This window comes from Esox lucius, chromosome 3, assembly GCF_011004845.1.
Source record: "Esox lucius isolate fEsoLuc1 chromosome 3, fEsoLuc1.pri, whole genome shotgun sequence".
NCBI classification, from domain to species: Eukaryota; Metazoa; Chordata; class Actinopteri; order Esociformes; family Esocidae; genus Esox; species Esox lucius.
The window spans coordinates 14,334,771-14,359,736 of NC_047571.1; the positions used below are offsets into that span (position 1 = coordinate 14,334,771).

The 24,966-nt window shown below is 39.2% G+C and overlaps 2 protein-coding genes across 3 annotated transcripts; both read right to left on the reverse strand.

Moving 5' to 3' along the window:
• Nucleotides 1–3,766: 3,766 nt before the first annotated feature.
• kdsr (3-ketodihydrosphingosine reductase) lies at nt 3,767–12,787 on the reverse strand. The gene is made up of 10 exons (XM_010884814.3): nt 12,322–12,787; nt 11,810–11,899; nt 11,653–11,709; nt 11,479–11,544; nt 11,295–11,390; nt 7,297–7,488; nt 7,124–7,207; nt 6,953–7,036; nt 6,754–6,855; nt 3,767–6,310 (listed from the first exon to the last, which is right to left on the reverse strand). The coding sequence occupies exons 1-10, from the start codon at nt 12,508–12,510 to the stop codon at nt 6,191–6,193; spliced, it is 1,080 nt and encodes a 359-aa protein (XP_010883116.1). The 5' UTR covers nt 12,511–12,787; the 3' UTR covers nt 3,767–6,190.
• A 953-nt stretch (nt 12,788–13,740) lies between these two features.
• On the reverse strand, nt 13,741–24,646 carry vps4b (vacuolar protein sorting 4 homolog B). 2 transcript variants are annotated; one of them, XM_010884793.3, is made up of 12 exons: nt 24,515–24,646; nt 23,273–23,384; nt 20,569–20,669; nt 19,079–19,190; nt 18,580–18,727; nt 18,348–18,406; nt 17,996–18,115; nt 17,649–17,805; nt 17,116–17,346; nt 16,592–16,811; nt 15,115–15,255; nt 13,741–14,997 (listed from the first exon to the last, which is right to left on the reverse strand). In XM_010884793.3, exons 1-12 carry the CDS (start codon nt 24,533–24,535, stop codon nt 14,896–14,898), a joined length of 1,524 nt encoding a protein of 507 aa, XP_010883095.1. In that variant the 5' UTR covers nt 24,536–24,646; the 3' UTR covers nt 13,741–14,895. The 2 variants fall into 2 exon arrangements, with proteins under 2 accessions (XP_010883095.1, XP_010883104.1); XM_010884802.3 differs by lacking the exons at nt 20,569–20,669; nt 23,273–23,384; nt 24,515–24,646 and adding an exon at nt 20,112–20,432.
• Nucleotides 24,647–24,966: the final 320 nt, after the last annotated feature.

Here is a 24,966-nt window from a genome sequence, read left to right on the forward strand (position 1 = left end):
ACTAATTTACCTGCTTCTAACATGAATGCTTCTAAGATGAATCATACGTCCTTGTGTAATATCATGGTAAATATCATTTTAAAGTATTATGGACATGGTATCCAGTGCCGGCTCTAGCCTTTTGTGGGCCCTAAGGAAAATGTAATTTACCGCTTATGTTGCTTATGCCTGCCGCCGGCCCTGTGTTTGTCAGTCTGAATAAAGATTTAGAAATTGGTGAACCTTGGTTCATTTGAAGAATTTATAAATTCAAGCTTACTTTCTAAGTCCTGTGGATTGGGGACTTGACCCAGCCAGCACCATAATGAACATCCATCCATCTCATTGGTGGAAATGTATTTATGGCAACAAGAAGACGTTTTGATCAGGGGGTGCTGATAGTGACTGTGTGTGGACTACTGGCACAGATTTGAGCACAGAAATTAAAAGGGAATTTCAGACTCTCGCCAAAGGGTGCTATGGCTGTGACACCTCCTTTTTTTACTTAATATATATAAATCCTTATTTTGAAGTCTTGTAAGACCCCCACCATGAGCTCATGAACTGTTCATTTCAGATGCTGTCAAATATGCTGTAAAATGTCAGATTGAAATCCTAGCACAGTGGCTAGAATGTCATGTTTAAAGAACATTCATAACTGTAAGGAAATTCCCAGATTTTCTAAAGAAAAATCAATAGTCTTCTAGAAATCATGGGAACTTCAGCAGTGTTTTGCAAAGCTACCCACAAGGCTTTGGTTAGCAAAGGAATGCGTAATTCCTATTTGAACCAGAATGCTTGACACAAAGATGGATATTTTATGTAATTATGTAATCATTTCAGTAGTGGGTGCAAAATATATGTTTGACTAAATGATTGGATTACTTTAGACAAATGCATGTGTTTGACGTTTGTGTAGTTAAGATTAATGAATCAGTCCTACAATAATCTGTTACCATCACCTGACCACACCCACCCACAGTACCTACAATAGTCTGTTACCATCACCTGACCACACTCACCCACAGTACCTACAATAGTCTGTTACCATCACCTGACCACACTCACCCACAGTACCTACAATAGTCTGTTACCATCACCTGACCACACCCACCCACAGTACCTACAATAGTCTGTTACCATCACCTGACCACACTCACCCACAATACCTACAATAGTCTGTTACCATCACCTGACCAAACCCACCCACAGTAGCTTACATCACACCTGAATTACTCTATTTCAGGGGTTCTTAAGGGGGGTTTGCCCCAAAATTCTCAGGGGGTCAATGGCCTTACCTAATTTGACAGTGGAAAAAGGTCATTCAAAAGGGGGTGTTCTCATTCAAGCCATTTCAGGTAAAACAAAATGCAGTGAAGGGAAATGTGCTAGCAACAGGAAGTAATCTCAATGTCTGTGAATGTTGTATGCATGATTTGACTTTTCCCTACATTTCTAAAGTTATCACATTTGCGTGAGCTTTTTGGCCTGCATGTTATCATCACGTGGGATTGACAAAATTACTTTGTGCCATTATGCACAGGAGGCAGGTCTAGTCTACATTTTAGAGTGCACAATTACTCCCTACAATTTTGTTTCTTGAATAGAACATCAATTTAGTAAACTTAATGTTAGCAATCAGAAAATATTTGAGGGTTTTCAGACATTGTTCGTTTGAGGGATGATAATGTGGTGGAGCATTGGGCACAAAATGTATCAAAAAGGTCCAGCTCAACATCAGTTAATCAGCTAAGCATGACACCTAGTGAACCAGTAGGATTCTGGTCTGGAATTACCAGAAGTTCTTATAAAGAAGTGGAAATGGGGCCATACATTTACTGTTTTAAAGGCTAATGTGGTCTATAGTGGTTATTGGCATAAAATCTTAACAATATATTGTGTAAATATTGTTTTGTCAATATAGCAATATTGTTCTAGTGCCAGTTGATTGGAAAATTTATAGGTGGCACTTTTTAAATGCACAAATGAATTATACCCTGACAAAATATTTTGACATATGAATATTTGGTCCTCATTTCAACACCATTTACAGATATAGTTACCTTTAGTCATCAGCACTGACAAATTACTCTTTGCAATTATTTATGCAAGTTATCAAACATTTTATTTTCTAAAGGTTATTACGCCCTACCATTATCATCCCATCCAGCAAAACACCTAGGGTCCAGCCTAACATAAAGATCAGAGACATGGTGTGGTTTCATCTGAACCACAGGTGTGTAGTAGTATGCTAAGAACAAAGAAACTTTTTGAGGCTGTCAGAAGAAAGATTGTTGGTGATGCCCATGAGTCTGGATGGGGTCCAAAACTTTTCCCAAGGAATTTGATGTCAATCACTCCACTGTCCAGAGGATTATCTACAAATGTTGAAAATTCCAGACCTATCTAGGTTCCAACCACCTGTTGCTGTTAAAAGTTAATCAGGGGTATGCTCTGATTCCTCAGGGGATTTTGATCCAAAGTTATTTTCTGATGTATTTTTACGTTTCCATGTATATATAATTTTCTTCAGTGACTAAATGACAGCATTGATTTCAAGTACAATTTTAGCTAGTATTGCATTGTTATCCTTTACTTCTGTGTTTCAGAGATTAAGATTATGTGGAAGAAAGGAAAAACTGTTTTCAGCAATAACTAATGTCTCCTTCAGTTCGTATTCATTTCATAATGCTAGCTATATACCAACAGGTGATTAACTTGACCACTTCTCCAAATGTTTCTATCACAATAGTTCCAAGTATATCTGTGGAATTGTGTGGGTCAATGAACTTGGGTTAAGCCATGGAAATGTGATAAGCTTGATAATCTCGCCATTTATTAAAATAAACTATTCTATCAACACACGAGCAGTGCATAACAAAGACAAGCTGGAGCCTACCTCACTGATAGGGCTAAGCATGTGTAACCTTGTAGGCCTAGATCTGCTCGGTAGGTGAGCACCCATGTCTTCCAGTGCAGTGGTTTCCAACCATTGGTACCAGGACTCCTAAGGGTATTTGGCCAATCAAAAGGATGTACTTGAGAGAACTCATGAGAACATAGGCATGCTGGTAAAATGCACATGGGGGGGTTACTTCAGGGTTATTACAAGTTGAACAAAATTCAGTTGGTGGTGTAGTGACTGATAAAAGTTGGCAACCACTGCTCTAGTGGATGCAAGCTTAAACTGGAAGCCAGTGGAGTGTGTGTTGGAACTAGGTTATGTGGGAGAATTTAGGGAGGTTGAAGACCAGGTAGGCTGCAGCATTCCAAATAGGTTTAATAAGTTTGATAGCAAAAGCATGGAGCTGTGAAGATTTTTTGATGTGTACAGCCCTGGTCCAACAATAAGATGGTCTAGCTAATCCACCCCTCAACTTTGTGACATCAAAGAAGGCCAGAAGTTCCATTCCGGTTAAAATTATATATTTTTTCTTACATAAAAAAAAAAGAAAAAGAAAAGGCATTATCATTATTTCCACAATTTGTGTTATTTCAACCTCTACAGTGAAACAGGGAAGCAAGTAGCCCTAGTGGTTAGAGCATCTGACCAGAATGAATATCATTAAATCAAATCCCTGTTAGCAAAGTGAAAGATCGGTCATGCTGTCCCTGAGCAAGGCAGTTAATCCTAGTGTCCCCTAAAGTGTCCCCTGATTCAGTTATTAAATAACTGATGGTCAAATTGCTAAATGAAAAAAATCTTACAAATCACAATAACATATCAGCACAACATTACATAATATAGTACTGTAATGCCCCTGGGTGTAACAAACAAGAAACAGCATTAAGTAGAGAACATTACATGTTCCAAAGTTATTTATTGTTTTATCATGTAAGAAAATAAGACAAAGCAACATTGTTCCACTCCATACATGTTTCTTTTCAATGGCACACACGGTGAGAGTCATACACATTTGGCAAAAACAGAACTAAACAACCAGTAAGATGGGAAAAGAAGCTGAATGTATCATTAGAACATTTAGTAGTACTGTACTTATACTACAATCTTTTGTATGATGTGCGTCTCTAGACGACTTCAGCAAATAGGAAAACTAGAGTGTGAATGAAACAACTTGATTGTACTGTTTTAACAGTGTGAAAATTCATTTGCATAGCTTAAATTTGTTAAAACAAAAATGCTTTTTCCATTGGCTACATATTATACCAAATCTCTATAAACCTCTAAATGAATGTTGCTACCTCTAGATGACTGTGAATGCTAAAAATTAACTTGGATTAAAAAATATGCCAGGTATGGGAGAAACTACAAAGAACTGGAGAGTGAAATCGTGCCTTGAACCAATATCAAATGAGAACCTCATCAAAGTTGACTCATCCATTCTCAATTTCATATTTTGGGCTTGAGTAAGGCCATTTTGTACAAAAACTAAATTGAGAAAAAGTGACAAAAAAAACTGAGCAGTTTGGCAACATAGTTGGTCTTTTTTGCAGAAAAAAACCCTGACTCAAATGAACAAGTATACAACAAGCTGTTTAAGCCACACTATTTTGTGCCGATAATTTTGTTTTAGGATTAGTGTCATCTGCAGTTCTCTCTTAAGGCTTGAAATGGGTCCCCACAATTGTAGTGCTTCATTGCACAACCAACTACAGTTAATCTACAATAGAACAAAGCCTTAACATCAAACAAAATCTCAAGGTTGCAAATGCATTTATAGAAATGGTTTCAATATGTTTTCAATATTGGTGAATCTAAAAAGTATTTCTACTTTCCGATTCAAGTTAAGAACATTCTCCCCACAGTTAATGAAAGGAAGACAGCATGTGTTTATCTCCCCCACCATGCAAAATGCTGTGAAGGCCAAGAAGGTAAAATTCATTCTGGAACATTTTGAATGCTATAGATTAGGAGGACTTCAGGACAGAACTAAAAACACAGTGGGCAGTAGGGGATAACAGCCACAGTGACTGTGCAGGACCATGTCAAAACAGGCAGAACAATACAAGAGCTCCGTTATGAAGCTATGCAGACTGAGTGCGCCAGTCCCTCTTCCCTTGTCCCGCTTATCCTCTATGAAAGAGCTCTGACGCCCTCTGTTGGCCTAAAGGAAATTTGCTCGAACCTGCGAGACCCCCCCCCCCGCCCGGCATCAGCTGTAGTGAATCTATTGTGTCTGGCGCCAGTACCATGCTTATGTTTTACATGCTGCGTCAACTTCCGGTAACAAACAAAGAATGTGACAGCGACAGGCAATTAAGATGAATACAGGACGAAGGAGGGTTTATGTCCCCCAGACACCACCGGTGTCCAATGGCTTCTCTGTCTCCCTGGAATAGGCGTGGTCAGGGTACAGTCATTCAAACACATTGCAATACAACGCTGCATTGTAATCTCTCCCATCTGCTTCCGACACGCTTTCACTCATACTCGCATACACAATCTCTCGAACTGAAAATGCTTCTGTAGTCACTTCCGGGAAGCGATTACATTTCACACTGCTCACCTGCTCATGCTTTCTCAACACTGTGACGTGATATCACTCAGCTCTGTGAGTGCATCGACAGAATGGGCCAAAAACCCAGTTCACATCCACAGTTAAACACCTGGAAGGGTGAGACAGTGTAATAAAAAAAGGCAGATAAACAGAAGCTTTGCCTGCAAAGATATTAGCAACAAAACTGTTTTGAAGGAAGGTTAAAACCCTTTAGGGGAAATAATGGTCGTTTGTCATGGTCGGGATGGCTGACTCAAAATGGACTGAATGACGTGGCGTTAGTCATCATTCTAGTTCCCTCTGACGTAGGGAAAAGGACTGGAGGTCTACATGCAGACATAACCAGTCAGACTGGCTTTCCCTAATTTGTTCTTCACTAAAGGCATGCGAAAATGTCAGTTTGTTGACATGGCCAGTAGGGATGTTTAGTGTGCCCTCAAAGACCCTTCAGTAAAGCAGGTGTAGTTAGTCGAACATTTCATGGAGCACTTGCGTAAACAATAATTCCACTGGAATTATGTAAATAGTTGACAAACAAAATGGCTGCCAAGTAGGGTAGTTCTACATTACAGGTCAAATGAAAAGAACACCCGCCATCTTTTTTACTTCGATATTATTGGTGCATGAAATACCTGGTCAAGAGATAACCCAGGGTTGTGCACTTAACAGGAATGACATAGAGAAGGGGGAGGGGTGGCTGGGGTGGGTTTCCCCCGGTGGCTATGTCTAGAGAGGTCTGGATGGAGGGCGCGTTACTCCCTCTTGTCCGTGGCTTTGGCCTGCTCCCTCTGGATCATACAGCGACGCACGATGCTGTCAAAACTCCCTAGATAGAACAGGGCAATGGTCCGGAACAATCCCATGGTGACAATCTGTACAGAAATAAAACCAGGTCACATTAACATAAGCCCTATTAACTATACACAACAAGTATAAGATGCACTCTGGGACTTTTGAGATCAATAAAGTACGTTTTTAAATTCCCATTTTGGACTGGATGTGTAATATGTTGTTTACATGTTTATAAGCTATAAGTAGAAACACAATCATACCAGTGGTTTGGATACATGGGCACAAATCAGAACATGGATAACATAGTACACAACTTTGGGATCCCTTTTTGGCTCAACACAACCTATACAACCAGTGGCCAAAAATCCCAGAATGCATCTTTAAAAGAGTCAAAGTTTCAGGAAAGTCTATTATGTTAAAACCTTTGAAATAATATAAGTTCCTAATTAGTTCAGGCATGTTTGAGTCAGGTTTGGGGTGTGTTGCAGTGAGACAGTGGTGTTTCTGTGCTGTGAACAGTTACCTGCTGGAGGCCCTCTGTGATGGAGGTGACAGGAGACATTCCACAGGTGAGAGCTGACAGCATGTAGCCATCTGGCCCCACTGAGCTGTTGAAGTTACCTTGCTATAGGAGGCACAAAGACGTCACCCTTACTGACTGGACACTGAGAAAGGCCAAACAGAATTTGATAATGACAGCTGTCAAGAACGCAGTATCTTACCACAGCATCCTTGACCAAGATCTTAGCCACCTGCTCTGGCTGAGTCACTCCAGACGTCTCAGAGATCAACCTGGTCTCTAAAGGCTATGAAAGGATGAAGAGAGAATAGACAAAGTGAGGCGTCTATATAAAACAATCAGGAGTCGTCACTTTGTTCTTGAGGAGTCTCACCTTGGTCCGATTCTCCTCTGCCAGTCCTGGAGTGTCAGTGTCGGGGGGGTAGGCCACTGTCACATAGATATTATATGGCTTCATCTGCAGGGACGGGCAGAGGAAAAAGTACATACAACCAGACAGAGAGGCTTAAAGAGAGTTTGATATTCTGGAGAAACTAAACTACTCACCTCCATCTGCAGGGCCTCAGCCAGGCCGCGCAGCGCAAACTTGGAGGGGGAGTAGGCTGTATAGCCAAACAGGCCGATCTGGCCGGCCTGGGATGAGACAAACAAGATGCGTCCCATCCTCCGCTCTTTCATAGTAGTAATTACAGCCCGAGTTGGATATACACTGCCCAGGTAGTTCACCTCCATCAGACTCTGACATAAAAAAAAAAAAACATTCATTATATTTATAATATACAGTTTCCATACCCTTGGAGATTTGGTAATATATGTACCATTTGTAAAGAAAACATGAGGTCATAACAGAATGAGACAATCATAAAACAAACCATGGCAAAAAAGAAAAACATGAACTGACTGTTCAAAAGTCTGCAAGCCCTTAGTTCTTTATACTGTGTATTGCCCCCTTTAGCATCAATGACAGCATGCAGTCTTTTGTAATAGTTGTCTATGAGGTCCCACATTTTTGCAGGTGGTATAGCTGCCCAATCGTCTTGGCAAAATGCCTCCAGGTCATGCAAAGTTTTTGCTCGTCTTGCATGAACCACGCATTTGAGATCTCCCCAGAGTGGCTTGATGATATTAAGGTCAAGAGACTGATGGCCACTCCAGAACCTTCACCTTTTTCTGCCGTAACCACTGGAGGGTCAGCTTGGCCTTGTGCTTAGGGTCATTGTCGTGCTGGAAAGTCCAAGAGTGTCCCATGCACAGCTTTCGTGCAGAAGAATACACATTGTCTGCCAGGGCGGGCAAGCTTGTGTTCTCAAGACATTGTGTTTTTATATCTAACACTGTACTAAAGTACAATAAGACCCAGCCTAGGTGGGTGAAAACGGCTATTAAATGTATAATTAAAAGGCTATTTAATTTCACTTTGTAACAATTTCGGGCTGGTGTGGGTTTGCTTATAGCTCCCCAGCTCTGCCGCCATGTGTTGGAGTTTACCCCGGTGAACGGGAGGGTCGTTTCCCTGCGCCTACGGGTCGGGGATAGGTCTCTCACTGTGGTTTGTGCCTACGGGCCCTGCTAGTCACAGTTTGTCCATAACGAACACCATGTTCAAGCATAAGGGTGTCCATCAGTGCACGTGGCACCAGGACACCCTAGGCCGCAGGTCGATGATCGACTTTGTTGTCGTTTCATCTGACCTGCGGCCGTATGTCTTGGAAACTCAGGTGAAGAGAGGGGCGGAGCTGTCAACTGATCACCCCCTGGTGGGGAGTTGGATCCGATGGCGGGGGAGGAAGCTGGACAGACTCTGCAGGCCCAAGCGTACTGTAAGGGTCTGCTGGGAACGTCTGGCCGAGTCTCCTGTCAGAGAGATCGTTAACTCCCACCTCCAGCAGAGCTTCGACTGGATCCCAAGGGAGGCTGGAGATATTGAGTCCGAGTGGACCATGTTCTCCACCGCCATTGTCGAAGCGGCCGCTCGGAGCTGTGGCCGTAAGGTCTCCGGTGCCTGTCGAGGCGGCAATCCCCGAACCCGGTGGTGGACACCGGAAGTAAGGGATGCCGTCAAGCTGAAGAAGGAGTCCTATAAGGCCTGGTTGGCTTGTGGGACTCCTGAGGCAGCTGACTGGTACCGACAGGCCAAGCGGACTGCAGCCCGGGTGGTTGTGGAGGCAAAAACTCAGGCCTGAGAGGAGTTCGGTGAGGCCATGGAGAAGGACTAGACTGCTGTCCCCGCGACCTGGCCCCGGATAAGCGGAAGATGATGGATGGATGGAACAATTTCTCTTGAAACCTTAAACTTTGTTATTGTACCGAAAAAACCACATACATTGAAAAACCACTTTTATCATGTCAAAATAATTAATAATAGAGTAACAGTAATTTCAAAAAATCCTGTTTCAAATATCACAAAATATGTTTTGGATTTATCTTTTTTTTTTTATAGAAATTCAAAATCCCACCAAAACATTAACAGCAGTATAAGTAAAGAAATAAAAAATAAAAATGTAAATACAATTGCACTTTGCCTTATTTTAATTGTATAATATAAATACTAAAAACTCCACAAAAACAATGACAGCAAACAGATAAATAGAAAAAAAAAAAAAAAATTAAATAAAGAAATACTAAACCTCACCAAAACAATAAAACGTTTTATAATTAAAATGTTGAATGTTTACTACATTGGCCAAAAAATAAACTTAAGACCAGTGTCTTCGAATTGAACAGCGAATCGCAGATTTCGATGTTGCAAATGCTGCCTTGTGTACAAAGTTTGATTGATACAACATGCACTAGTCGAGGCTGTAGCCTTTCTTGCAGAGATCATCCTCAGACAAAGAAATTCTATTTAAAATATTAAATGTTTTTGGATGCTATCTTTCAATACATTTCATAGCTGCCAATGCTGAAGAACAGTTAACGGTTTCTGTAGAATTTTAATTTTTAATTTTGAGTCATTTGAAAAAACAACGGACAATTAAGCAATAAATGATTGAACAGTACTGACTGGCATTGGCAAGGCTTTTGATATCTTTTTATATCCATTTCCATCTTTGTTAAGTTCCATTACCTTGTTATGCAGGTCTTTTGACAGTTCTTTACTGCTCCCCATGGCTCAGTATCTAGCCTAATCAGTGCATGCACGTAAGCTAACAAACTCATTGACTATTTAAGCACGCACCAATTGCAATCTAAAAAGCCACAGGTCTGGGAAATGCACCTTTAATTGTCATTTTCACCTGTGTGTGTGTCATCTTGTGTGTCTGTAACAAGGCCAATGGTATGTAAACCTTTGATCAGGGCCATTTGGGTGATTTCTGTTACCATTATGATTTAAAAAGGAGCCTAACAACAATGCGAGAATAAATGGCTTTGTATGATCACCATCCTTCAATAAGACAGTTTTTTGCATGATTAGTCATATTTTCAAAATCAATGCCAAATGCCACAATTTCTGCCAGGGTATGCAAACTTATGAGCACAACTGTACGTGCTGCTTATGAGCACAACTGTATGTGTAAAAACCATTGCTCTAATATGGTGTTATGATATTTTTGTGCAGGTTCCAAGTAATCCCTTTTTCTGGAGGGAGGCCTAATGACTTCAGACCCTTAACGAGACATGTGACCAACAGAGGAATGCCAGAACGAGGAGCCAGCGAGCATCACCAGCAGACCAACGCTCCTTCCAGGAAATCTAATAAAGCCCAATAAATAGGATGTGGGAGGCATCCCATCTCATTTTCCCTTGGTCTTCAGAATCAGAATGGGTAATTAGATAAGGAAGAAAAAATGTAACATATGAAACAAATTGTTATAATAAAATTAATAATTTGCCTTTATACGGTTCTAAAGCACACGTGAATAGTTTTTGTCCATTATATGATTGGGGTCCCAGGTTTGACTGATGGCCTGCGTGAAACAGCACAAGGAACCATGGCAGAGTAGATGTTGATGCAGACAGAGTTCGTAGACAGAGCATTACAGCTCAGCCATTGCATAAACAGGTTAATGTGGCTTGATGTGATGAGCATCATAGTCCTATTAGTCCTTATGGAATGAATGGTTGGTTGTTAAGGGCCATAGCACAGGGAAAGACACCCTTCAGTTGCCAAGATTTGATCATGATTGATTTGTACTACAAGCCTGCTGGAGGGCAAATTTTGGTATGTCACGTGCACACACCCAAAAAAACAAACAGGCGCTAAAACAATCTCCAATTTGTAGTAGAGCAAAGAAACCTCATCATTCTGGATTTTAACCTCATTTCCCATGGAATCCAATCTGCTGTAGACCTAGACTGTCGTCTCTTCTTACCTAATGGCTTGCTAGCTGAATCTTTAAACTGAAAGTTGAACCCTTGGTTCCAGCTTCAGACAGAGATCAATCCCATTGAATCTTCTATTTGGGAATCTAACCCCTTATTGTTTATTTAGAGTTTGTTTCAAATGAGTTGGTACTGACACAACATCAAGGTTTATTGAGGCGTTTGAACACTCTCCCCTTCCATCCTCTTTCTCTATTCCTGTGGTTAGGTACTGTTCTTACCCTGAAGCGCTCCATCTCCACCTCCTCAAACTTCCCAGAGTAGGACGTTCCAGCACAGTTCACAAGCATGTCCACCGGACCAAGCTTCTCTTGACACTAAATGGATTAAATGATATTGGTGCAGTCACTCACAAAGAATTAGATTGAAGTTTCATGATATGAACACCCAGTAATCAACATTAACCTGCTTAATCACACTTTCCACCTGCCCGTAGTCCTTGGATACATCAACAGATATGCAGAGAACCACCTGAGGTGAAGAGAAATAGCAGAATAGACATTGCATAAGCAATAAGTTGACAATTAATTGTTTTCATACATCAAGGAAGAATAAATTAAGTAGCTACCTAATACATACCTGCTTGTCATTAATTGCACATTTCTCCACTTCTTTTTTTGCTTGGACTAACTTACTCTAAATGAAGACAAAAATAAACAATAACTTACAAATGTACTGGCTGGATAAAGTACAGGAGAAATATTGAACATGGATTTCTGTGAATAATTCCACTAACCTCATCTCTTGCCACTAGTGTGATGAAGGCTCCTTGTCTGTAGCACTCCATAGCAATGCTTTTCCCTATTCCACTAGAGCCTCCAGTTACCTGCAAGTTCATGGGTGTTGAAGTCAAAAAAGGGGGTCAAAGTACAACTTATATGGCCTCTTCATAATGTAAACATTTCTTGTATGAAAATTACGTTTAGTAATTTTGACAAACTAGCCGACAATTATAACAGATTTTATAGTAGACTAAGCATTGACAAGTTACAAAAGTTACAAACCACATAAGGCAATGTTGCCATTCTCTAGCTACATAGCTATTTATTAAATTTTTTGGCAAATCTAATAATGTATTTTAAACTGTCTTTACAAGCCGTTCATTACTTGTGGGCGTGTCAAAACTAAATTAGCTTCTGCATGCAAGCATTATTTACTTGCGAAACACCAGGCTTCACCTATAACACCCTGGCACTACAAGAATATACCATACTGTGCAATGGTTATTGTATAACAATGAACACTTACCACGACGTGGGCCCCGTTTAATTTCAGAGGTTTGGGGCTAATCAAGGGGGATATCATATACAACAACAATACGAAAGCTACGATGAATGCAGCAACAACTAAAAGCATAATGAAAGGCAAAAGGAGCCACCAGGAATTAAAAAATAGCCAATCCGTGATCGTTGAACTCAATCCTTCCTCAGAGGACATGAGGGAAACTGGCAGTTTGGTTAGCTTGGTAGCTAAAGGTAGCTGGTTTTGGACTCGCGAATGTCGGGGTTGGTGCTCGTCAAAGGGGAGGCGATAAATCACAGAGGCGGAGTTTTCTAGCAGTATATTTGGCAGCGAGTCATGAGGCTTTCACCCAAGATAAAATGCTGTGGTGGTCCTTGGATCTACGATCTAGCTCTTTTCCTACCTATCACCATGTACCAAAACAAAACTACTTTAAACGGATGCGAGAATTTGTATGCTCTAGGTCTTTGTAGTCTTTATAAAGCGAAGTAGACGGTCACCTGACTGAAGTTTCATGATTAAGGACAACACTTCCCAAAATGCATTGGTTCCTTGTAGTTTGTGGACATATTTTTCCTACCGACAAACCGCTTGAGAAAATGCTATCAAATTAATATTCCAAAATGTCCCTAGAATCCTTAATCTGCACCTTTAGACAATACTTAACCATGTACAATCTTTGTAGTAATGTTTTTATTTACATAAGCATGTAAAGGAAAACTAGAAATATGGATATGTTCTGAATTACTATGCTATTCACGCCAATACAAAAACGGTATCATTCCCTACACACTTCTAAAGTGATTTTAATTAAAAAGACAACTCTAAACTTGACCCCAACCATTTGAAAGATTTGTCTTAGGAATACCCCCACTTTAAGTGCATCAGATTACAGTATAGGTATATACTCTTAATAACTGTTTACATTAAATGTGCAAATATATTACATTTCGTAGCAACAATGACAAAACACAATATATAGCGATGTCTTACTTGATATCAACTTCCAATTAAAATGTTTAAACCAAAAAACTATGTGATCTTGCCGTTTGTTTAGAAGGCACATGGTGTAATTGCCACTTAAAATTGCCACATTGAGTATATTATTAGAACTGCATTTCAAATAACAAAAGGTACATGATGCTATTCTTCTGTCCCCAAAATTCCAATTTCAGTTTACCTCTAAAATCCTATGCAGACCAACATATCAGACCTGCTGCTTCTTCAACCCTGTTAAGACAATATGACTGGATGTCAGTAAGGCATCTTTGTCTGGTAGTTCTTATTGGGACCATTAAAGTCATACAATGAATACATGAAGGAAATATGTAGGGTATGTATGGTTTGGGGAAGGGTATTTAGTCCTCAGGTGCCACTAGTCCAGTACCTTTGGTGAATGGGAGTTTGATTCATAATGACAAACACTGAGTAGTCTTTTTTTTATGATGAGGAAAAACAAATGGACAATTATAACATGTCCCAAATCAGTCCACATCCTGAGTATCACAAATGTCTTATGTAGAAGAACACATCTCTGTGTACATAGAATGACATTGATACATTTGCGGTGCTTTAGCTTTCCAAAACCTGGCTTTACCACCACCTAAAAACTACAAAGGCTTAATTTCCCCTAATAATATTTTAAAAATAACCATTAAGCAATTTTAAGCATTTTTACTTAATGGAGCACGGAGCAAGGAGCTACTGTATATATGCATGTCCATATAGTATCCACTAGATTAAATAAAAAAAATAAGTATCTTGTGTATAGAAAAGGATTATAAGGGTTGTCGGCAGGCTGGCCTAGTGGTTAGGAGCATAGGACCAGGATCCTACAGGTTGCTAGATCAAATCCCTGAGCCGACAAGATAAACACACATGTAATTCTGCCCTCAAACCAGACAGTTGTCCTGAACAGCTCCCAATACTCCTAATGTGTCACGCGCCCACACCCCGATGGTCACATTTTAGTTGGATCTTGCATGCAACTGACAACCAAAATGTAATTCTTTAATAGAAATGAAAAGTGAGATGTAATTTGATTGATGGCGCATGGACTGGTACTTGGAAACTTAGCTCATATTTATTGGGCAAGTTAAATATGCATGTTCCAAAGAGCAGCATCCTAATTTGTTAAGTTAGCATCCACACCATACATTTCCAGATCAAACTCAAATGTGTCAGGTTGGGTTCGTCCGACGACTGTGTAGAAGATATGCATGAGTAACATCAATGCTCCTAATTTCCATGTAGCTTTCCATCCATCCATCAATCAAATCGAACTCCAACATGTTGTAGTGAAAAGATACATAATCCTTTGGACCTGGAGGGGCATCTAAGAAACAATCACCCACTGGTGACACCAACAAACAAATGGAGTACAACCATAGAAAAATTATTGACTTATGTGGGAACGTCAGTCAAACTAGTAATTCTATTTCTGTTAGCAGAACAGTCCGACAACACACACCTGTGACGATCCAACAGAGAAGCCCAAGAGGAGAGTGGGACAGAAACAGAGGGAGATAATATAAGGAACACTTCACAATTATAATCTTTGTTTTGGCTATGATGCCATGTTTAGCCCTCCTGACCAAAGTCCTCTGTGAATTTTTTCAGTTTTTCCAAATCCTGCTCGTTGACGGTTGGCTTTGTATTGGTCAGAGACCTCAGCATGTCAGACTGCCACAGGAAGGAAAAAAGGTTATGATCATTTTAGAAATGTTACAATTTGCGTGAAAATGCTGTTTTTGAATACTATATTAAACTAAAAAAAATATATGTTGATATTTGACTTACCATACTAACAACTGGCTCTGAAAGCTTTTCCCCAGGGACGTCCATCCAGTTCATCTCAATGGCATTTGGGTCTCCCGGGGAGCATGGGGTCAAAAGGTCATCAACTAAAATGTTGGGGTCATCTCTTGACGGCCCTCGTACCTTTAATGCAGCAAAGACCATTGCAATGAGTTAAATACAGTCACGCAGCACAGTTTACCATCACACAAGCATCAGAGCAGGGCAACAATGTTCTGCACCTGACATTCGGAGTATCAAGCCTTGGAGTGAGGTCAGAGAAACATAACCGGCTGTGTCTCTGCACGCACATGTTTGTGTTGAACTATCAATAAGTGGCTGTAACACTGACGTAAAGAAGGTAGCCATCTTCTGAGCGACAACCAAAAGGTAAGAAGCAAGCTAACCAACTGTCAAACTCGACAGCTACAATTGGCTCCAATAGAGAGCATCATGCTGGAAACATTAGAGATTTGGCAGCAACAATAAGACCTCTGGTTTTTGTATTTTGCCTTCCAAATAAAAGTATGTGGTGAAATGTTATATACATTCGGCAGCATCAATAACGGTACATGCACACTTATTCGTGATGGGGGCTATGGCTCAATTCATTTCAATGAAGGAAAGCGCGGAGAGCGAGTGGCTTGTTGGGCAATGCATGGGATCCATGGGCGGCACAGAAAAGTTCAGATCTCCCAACTTTATGCTAATCACTTATATTACATATAATGCCATTATTAGCTAGCTAGTCACATTAGCTAACAAGCTACCTTATTCTAGCTAGCTGTTTTTTTAACTAACTAGCTAGTTATAATCAAACATTGACACACAATGTAACTGCTGTTATGGTGCTAGCACGCCCACAAGCAATGCACTCTGGGTGATGCTAGCGGTGGGTATGTGAAATGTCACGAACTGTGTGAACGTACCGTAAGTGGGAAAAAAATACTAAGCAAAATTACTATTTAAATTATACTTTACATAAGGTGAAAAATATTATAGGGTGGAGCACATTGAAAAATGGTTAGAGCATAAGTAATTTAATGTAGAGAACATATCTAATATTTAAAAAATCCTATTTTGATTATATCACTGTTGTTAATTTGCTTGGAGAGGAATGGGGTTTAAAATCCAACCACACTATATTTAGCAATATATCTATATTGCTTCATTAGTTAGTAGCTAGATGCTTTTATTTGGCATCTGGGAGGCAATTCATGAACAGTTTTAGAGAATGGTTCATTGAGGGGGAGTACTTAGGTTATTATTAGGGAATGATGTTAAAGTATTGTCAAATAATGTTATGAAAATAAAGTTGACAAGCAAGATTGGTGTACAGGGAGGACATTCTTGCAATACATTAAAACACTTTTGTAGGATTTCATGTTTCAAGGCTCGTGTCATTGATGTTGGTATACACCCCCTCACCACCTGTTGTTGGGGGGAAAAGTAGGTGAAACACTTACAATATATTTTTTACCTTTTTGAAGTGAGTGGCAGATTGCACCTTCCTGACAGGCTGCATAAGGGCATCTCTGACGATGATGCTGATGTCAGCACCAGAGTACCCCGCTGTCTTTTTGCCCAAAGAAACAAAGTCAGAATCGTTGAGGGAGGTGAGAGTGGAGCCCAGGTGGAGCCTGAACATGAAGGAACGGGCATGTTCCTCTGGTAGGGGGATGTAAATCCTCTTCTCAAACCTGGCAAGAACAGGAAGGGGCAGAAGTATGAGTTGTAAACAATGTCTCAGACACACTCGGGGGAAAAAACACGCTGTGTCATCCCTTCCACTACATTCAGCTACAGGACAGACATCAATCCCAACAAAAACATAAAAAGCAGTTTCAGTTCTCACTTTAGTGTGTTCACATTACATCGAATTAAGTTAAATCTGAGAGGTTTCTGTTAGTGCACATTTAATGGCTTTATGTTCCACATTCAAGAATCCAACGAAGTGTAGGTAGATAGTGACAGACATGTCAAGTTACACCCTTATTAAAATACCGTCGTCTGATGGCAGAGTCCAAGGTCCATGGGATGTTGGTGGCCCCCAGCACTAGTACGCCATCATTGTTGGTCCCCACTCCCTGCATCTGAACCAGGAACTCGGTCTTGATGCGGCGAGCGGCCTCGCTCTCATTCTCGCTCCGGGAGCCACACAGTGAGTCGATCTCATCTATGAAGATTATAGAGGGCTTGTGCTCCCGGGCAAGGGAGAATAAGTTCTTCACCAATCTGAAAATTAGAGGGGAAAAAGCATTGAAAAATCATTGGGGCAATATTTTTCCCCAGTTCAACACGTTCAGGTGCTGTCCTGGAAACAGATTAAAACGATACTTTAGTAGTAAGGGATTTTTTATCATTTGATCATTGTTGGGAACCACGTATGCATGCCACCCACTACTGTGTACACCAACTAACCCTTGTACGCACTCATTTGCGTACTATTTGTGGTTTTACCTTCAAAACCGCTAGAGCCCTCCACAGTATTTACAAATAAACCCCATCGGCTTCCTGGATTATGAGTAAAAACTCACTTTTCACTCTCCCCCAGCCACTTTGACACCAGATCAGAGGAGGAGATGGAGAAAAAGGTGGAGTTATTAGCCTCCGTGGCAACAGCTTTAGCCAGATAAGACTTTCCTGTACCAGGAGGACCAAAGAGTAGGATCCCCCTCCACGGAGTCCTTTTGCCTATGAGAAACAGGTACGTTTGAGTTGGGAGGGGTTGGGAATTACAGGATTATATAATATGGTGTATGTCAGTTCTACAATCAAACACATTAGTTGCCAACAGGGGATCATTCAGCATATTCTTCATACAATCAGGTATTAGCTTTCATAATTTATTCCACTGAGATCTAAGGCAGTAAGACTACATTACCTGTGAAAAGATGTGGGAATTTTATAGGCAAAATAACAGCTTCTTTGAGGGCCTCTTTGGCTCCCTCTAACCCAGCAACATCATTCCACTTGATATTTGGCTTTTCCATGACAATAGCCCCTGAAAATTTAAATCCAGTATAAGGGAATTAATGATTTTACTGTAAAGGGACACTGATCAGATACATTTATATTAAAACATAATACACATTTATTACACAGCTGAAAATGAGATGGTAGGACAAAAAAGTGGAACTAAGCAAAATAACCTTTGACTCTACATTGAGACAGAGCATTGGGGTATTATATAAAAACAAAATCAAAATACACTATGTCGCGAACATGCAACTAACCTGAAAGCTGATTCTGAAACTTCTTTTTTTCCGGGTCGTCTCCTTCATCACTCTCATTCCTGTAAAATAATAACTAATCTTAATTAGTCTGAAAAGCGCAAGTATATCGGGTTCAAAAACAACTTTGGAGAACAGTAGCTACATTGACTAATCACATTCCCAGATTCCACATTACTGTGTATATCCACAGGCTAAACCCAACCCATAAACACACGCCTCAGTGCCCACACACCCTTTGTCAGCTTGGGACTCCTTCACAGGCTTGGCAGGTGGAGCCTTCTCTTTCTTTTTCAGGTACTCTTTGAGCGTCTCTGCTCTGTCCAAGTACTCAGCACACTTGGCCCTGATGCTCTGTTTGGCCTTGTCTCCCTGGGTGTCATCTGACAGTGGAGTAATGGAAGAATTATTAAATACAGACTCATACAAAATCTCTTTCTATTCATAAAATGAATGAACATAGAAATTACAGTAACTGCCCCTGGACTATTTGAAATGCTATGTTAAGGAAAAATAATGCATTCTGCTGACAACTACAAGTGCATAGTTAACAGAGGACATACAGGGTCCAATAGTTTAACCCAAATACCCTTAACCTAATGACAGAAGTAAAATGCCCCATTAGCATTTAACAGAAAGAGGTGGTGATACAAAAAAGCTAAACATAAATCAACTGACTACAACTCAGAGGAAAGCACAAACTATGCAAATGTCAATTTTTTTAAAAAGCTTACATTTTACTACGTGTAGGAAGTACTGAACAGCGTGTTGGTACAGACGTAGGGCTTCTTCGTAGTTCTGAGCTTTATCCTCCTGGGCAGCCTTACTGGCCAGGTCTATGGCTTTCTGTAAAAATATAAATGAGAAAGTTATTAAAGTGCAGACACAATAAAAACTATTTAAAGAGCATTAGTTGCTAGATACGATTGATATTGACAATCAGAATGACCTGACAATCTAAAAAGCTATGGTATGTTACAGCGCTGTTTATCAACAAGTAACATGTACGGCGTTACAGCTGTAACTATGTCGAAGTTCAATTAATTTAAGTGCATGGTCTATTAATTTAACCATTTTAAAATGTTCACCGATATGATGTAGTTTCCCTTCCTACAAAAGGTAGACTGCAAGGAAGAAAATAAAAGCTAGTTAAGTTAGCTAGTCAATATTTTGACAGTTATGAAGACAGTTATTGTTGATGGTAACTAGCTTGGACTGGAAAGCTAGTATCAGGCGTATCAACAATCAGCTCAAGAAACTAGTTACAACACCTACTTTTTGATAGACATATAACGTTAACTAGCTACTTCAAATATCATTCATGGTAACTATATTTATAATGTCAACTGAGCTAGTTCCTAGTAGTAGAAAATGTTCAAACTATCACGTTTCAGATAAAATTAATTAGGGTGTTGTTAGCTACATTAGCTAAATATTTGAGGATGACTACTCAAATCAGCGAACTCGGAAGTACAGTAGGACAAGTAACAAAATACAACAAAGGCTAATTTAGCGAGCTAAAATAGCATAGCCCAACCAGATTACTCCAGCTAGCTAACTTCATAGCGAACCTAGCCGTGCAGCAACATTAGTAGTAGTATAACGCCGAGCTGGTCACTTTTCAAAGCAAGTTACTCAACGAATTTAATCACTGTACCGTAGCTAGCGCACATAGATGTGTGTTTTTTAATGTTGCTGATCTAGAAAGCTACGTTCGCTTGCGAGCTAAAGACGGTCGTTTGTATTTAGCTAGCTTTCCCAACTTACCTGTAAATTGTTGTTGGCAGCCATAACATATGGGCTGATGACAAACAAATGCAATGTAGTAATATTAAGCAGCAGCAAAATAGTCCCGTTGCTCGCTAATTATTCAAACTGTATTACTTTAAAAAATGCACTTGTTTTCGATGTTGTGATCGTGGAATAACACTAAACTCGCTAGGTAAAAAAAAATATACACTTCCGCGTTATCAGGCGACAAGTTAATTTCCGTATAATCCCACGTGACAATGACGCACCTACTATGTCTGAGATATTTTGCAATTATTTGCTACAAGGCGAGTCAAATGTTTAGGATTATGATTATGTTAACAGGTGAAGAATGAAGCGCATACACACCATCTCGCGTATCCTGCGTACGAGTATATCATTTCAATGGTCGGTCAAACATATGCAAGTACAGCATGTTGACATGTTCTGGGACTATTTAGAATGAAATGTAAACCTCTTTCTTTTCAAGATACTCTTGCAGTTCTTCCACTCTGTCCAGGTACAATTTACAGTTGTCCCTGATCTTCTGGTTGCCTTCTTTACCTTGTGGTTCACCTAATGAGAGGAAGATAAGTTGTCAGGTATTGATGGACCTGAGATCAAATACAACAATGAACCTTAAATAAAATGTCTAATACCATCATTATGCTTTTAAAAGGACAAGACATCGTTTTGTGTGTTTCTTTTTTAATCGTGTTCATGGTGTTTATCTTGTTTGCACTGCAATTTCATTGTTTATTGGTAACTGGCAATACAGTGGCAGTTAGTTTATGAGCAAGTCTACCATGGTGCTCAAGTAGTAATGCCAAGACAGTCTTTTGGTATTCACATGGTTATAAAAAAAATATATATATGAAAAGCTGACAGAAGTACAACCGTATGTTCTTGTGGTACCATGCCACAACTGTTTTCATTTGTCAGGAGGCCTTTATGCATCTAAAGCAGAGTCCTTTGAGGTGACCATCCATAGATGCTTAGTAGATCAATGTTCCCCTCTAGAGATGCCTGAACATCTTGTGAAAGTATTGGTTCTATGAGATAAGGAATCCATTAATATAAATTGTTTCCAAGGTGAAACCAATATGTACACAAAGACCCTCAAATAAATGGGAAGAATGTATCATTTAACCTACCTCATAGTAATTAATGATTAATTAATGATTTTAAGTCCAAACTTTTGAAATGGACATTGTAGATTAAGTGTAATTGTAGTATTCAACCTTAAAATAATAATCTTAATGCTATAGATATCTTAATTTTCTCACTCATGTGTTCCTGCTATGAGGTGTATACTTTCAGAAGCAAACAATCTGAGAATACTGAACCATACCAAATCCTCCAGGGTCCATTGGTGTCATTTGTTCTTACTTGTGGACTCTCGTCTTCAGCTCACCCCACAGTTTGTTGATGGGATTTAGGTCAGGTGCCATCCAAATAACTTGTTTGCATGGAGGTGGCATCTAATTGTAGTTTTGGAAGTTTAAAATAAACTCCTGGCAAGTTTATTTTACAGGACTTGCTTAATTTACATATACATATCTGCTAAATTATGACATTTTGTCTCATTTCACTTGTTTGTTCTCTGACCTTCCCCATGGTGATAAATTGATATGCATCCAATGTCACTGGACAACACTTCACCTTGGACAAGGACAATGACAAGGAGTTTCTCAGAAAAGTGGAATTTAATTGACAGGCCAAGTCAGTCATCCAACAGGAATCCAACAAGCATGCACTACACTTGGTGAAGAAAGGCTAAAGCTAAAATGCCCAACACAAACACAGACTCCATTACAGATCTGGCATAGAATGAATAGGGAAGACACCTGGTGTCATGTCCCAGAATGCAAATAATTTACAATCATGTACTAAATATGATGACTATATTACTTCTAAATGGATTAATGGCAAGCTCTTTATGGTCCTCCACAAAATTGGAAGGGGACAATGTAACGTTTTCCAACTGCTCGTACTCACAGATCGTATCACAGTTTGTAATATATGTTCTTGCGTAGGTGTATAGAAAATTACCTGGCCAATCCAAGCCACTGCACAGTGCAGTTATCAGAACAATTGTCTTGGAATCCAAAGCTTGGGTTAGGGTTATTTGAGGATGACTCAAATCAAGATTACACTATACTTTGTGTTTTTATCTAAATTTACATACTCATTCAAAACAAAACTGTAGTTTACATCTAAACAACTCTGTATAACTCAAGAAGATCTAAATGCATTTCCACATTAATGAGATTAAAAGGTTACTAGGCTACTATGGAGAATTATAATTTACGATCAAATGCGGTGATGTTTTTTGTTATACCATTTCACTGCAGTGGTGTTTTTTGTTATACTATGCTATTACATTTTCTTCTGTAATGTAGCACAATTGTGACAAAATTATGTTGACTGGCACAGATCATTAACACATGTGCTTGCATGTTTGTGTATGGAAAATGTTGTGTTTGTGAATACCACTCATAATTTTCATTTTCATGTAGCCTACAGCTGTGGATGCTTGAGAAGCGTGCACAAATCTTTCCATGGTTCTGTTTGTTAATGTATGATTTTGTTTTATTATTCATGTTTATATTAGGGATTTTTTTGTAATGAACATGTAAACTGGTTTCACAAGAAATACTTGTGAATATTATTTGATGTTATGAAAGTCTAGTTCACACTTCATTAGCTGACAAAGAAGGTTTTAAACAGTTAAGTGTGTTTAGTTGCTAAAAGTATTTCTACCTGGTTTTTGGAGTGTTCAGTGTTGAAGGGGAGAGTGTCAGTGGATACGCTGCTGTTTATACTCAACATATAGGCCATATCAGTTAACTATATTGACCACATCTATGTTGTGCTACAAATTATCTAGGATAACTTAATTTTGTTTATCCATAAGCAATAGATGAAGATGTGAAAAGTAGATTTTCAAAACTATTAGATTTATTTGGCATATACAAAACAACGTCTCTTTCCATTAGTTACAATGTGTGATATATCAGTGTATTCCCTAGTTAGGTAATCATTAATGGCACGTTATTACTTTATAATTTAGTAGGCCTAAACCTATGTATATATAGATTGAAATGCATTTGTTGTCTATATGTCTGTAAGAAGTTAATGTTATGACATTAGTAAATGTCCTTAAGAGCCATACATACGTTTGATGACGTGCAGGAAGAACTTGACAGCGTGTTGGTAGGATTTGATAGCCTCCTCATAATTCCCAGCCTGGTCTTCCTGTGAGGCTTTCTGTGCTACAGCTATAGCTTTCTGAAAAGACATGAAGAGTGTTGAGTAGAGGTCAGAAACGTTTGAGTGGGAGATGGGTTCATCATTCAATTGTCGCCGTTAATCACAGTCACATATTGTGTCCACATTCATTGTTTTATTTCAATGAGACAGACTCATAACATAGACTCATAATATTGCTATGATTAGATAAGGAAATACATGGATGGAGCATCTTTAGAAATCACAGGCCCGCACAGAATTTCTCTCAGCTATGTTAAAGTGTAAGTCTACCCAAGTGAGTCACTGTACTTCATTTAAACACTGACTCAGGTTTATCTAAATTGTGCTAGATTATCTTTCTCCTGTCTGTTTTTATAAAAGGAAACAGGTTGATTGGAGATTTTAGGCCTCTCTAGTGACTTGAATTTGAGGCTGGCATGAACTAATCTCCTTTTCCAGCTGTCTTTGTTCTGAGAGACAAGGCGAAAGGGGCCTTCTATGCCATTTAAAGGTAAAATAAAGCTTGACATCCCAGTAAGGGTCTGTTTTAAAATAAATCATTAATTGAAACCCATTGCCCTATATGGTTGTATGGTCTGAGCTCATCAACCAAGAATTCATAAATTGGGACAATCACCCATTTAAGCCTCTGCATGCAGAATTCTGTAAATGTATTCTAACAGTTCAAGGCAAAAACATGCATAATACAAATAATACATGCATACTAGTGTCAGGACTACACAATAATTAACCAAATCCAGAAAATATGTGCAAATGCAGTAACAAGAACTCTGACCATTTACCTTGACAAAAGGGCAACCAGTGCAGCACAAACAACATCTTAATTTAACAAATATGTATTGCTTTATTTTCCCTTGTTAGAACAACGTACATAGCTAATCATGTAACATTTTAAAATATGTTTTAAAGCATTTAGAAGTACATTCATGTTCTGTTATTTCATTTTAATTTATTTCCCTTCATTTGGCAATGTAAACATGTTTACCATGGCAATAAAGCCCTTAAAATTGAGATTTAGTGATAGCACTACTAGCCCCAAGACAGAAGAGGAATCAAACTCATATTAGTAATAACATTTATTACTAATTCACACGAAAACAAACATGAGTCTAACAAGATGAAGGTCTATGTAGGCAGTCATTCCATACCTGTAGATTTGTTGGTTCCATTGAAAGATTCAGAGGGTATGTTCTTGCTTAGAACCACTCAGCTTTAAGTTTGGGTATTTCTTTCGTTTACTTTGCCATTTCCTTGTTGCTCACAGACTCGTCACAGGACACATGGTCCAAAGATTTGCCAGTCGAAAAAAATTATAACAATGCCGGGTTGAGACTGAGAATCCGCCTGCCCGTGAGTCACAGCATCAACATTTTAAAAAAGCTTGAGAAGCAACATTCACATTGATTCTGGCAAAACTAATTAACAAAGATTGTAGTAAATAACTATTAACCCCGCATACCTTTTCAACAACATCATTTCTCAGACATGTTTATAAGGGTAAATTCTACAAATCTAAAGCCAGTTCTTAACAAATACAATATACTATTGGCAACATTATTGAGATAAGACGTTTCATTTATAAAAAATTCTGAAGAATGTT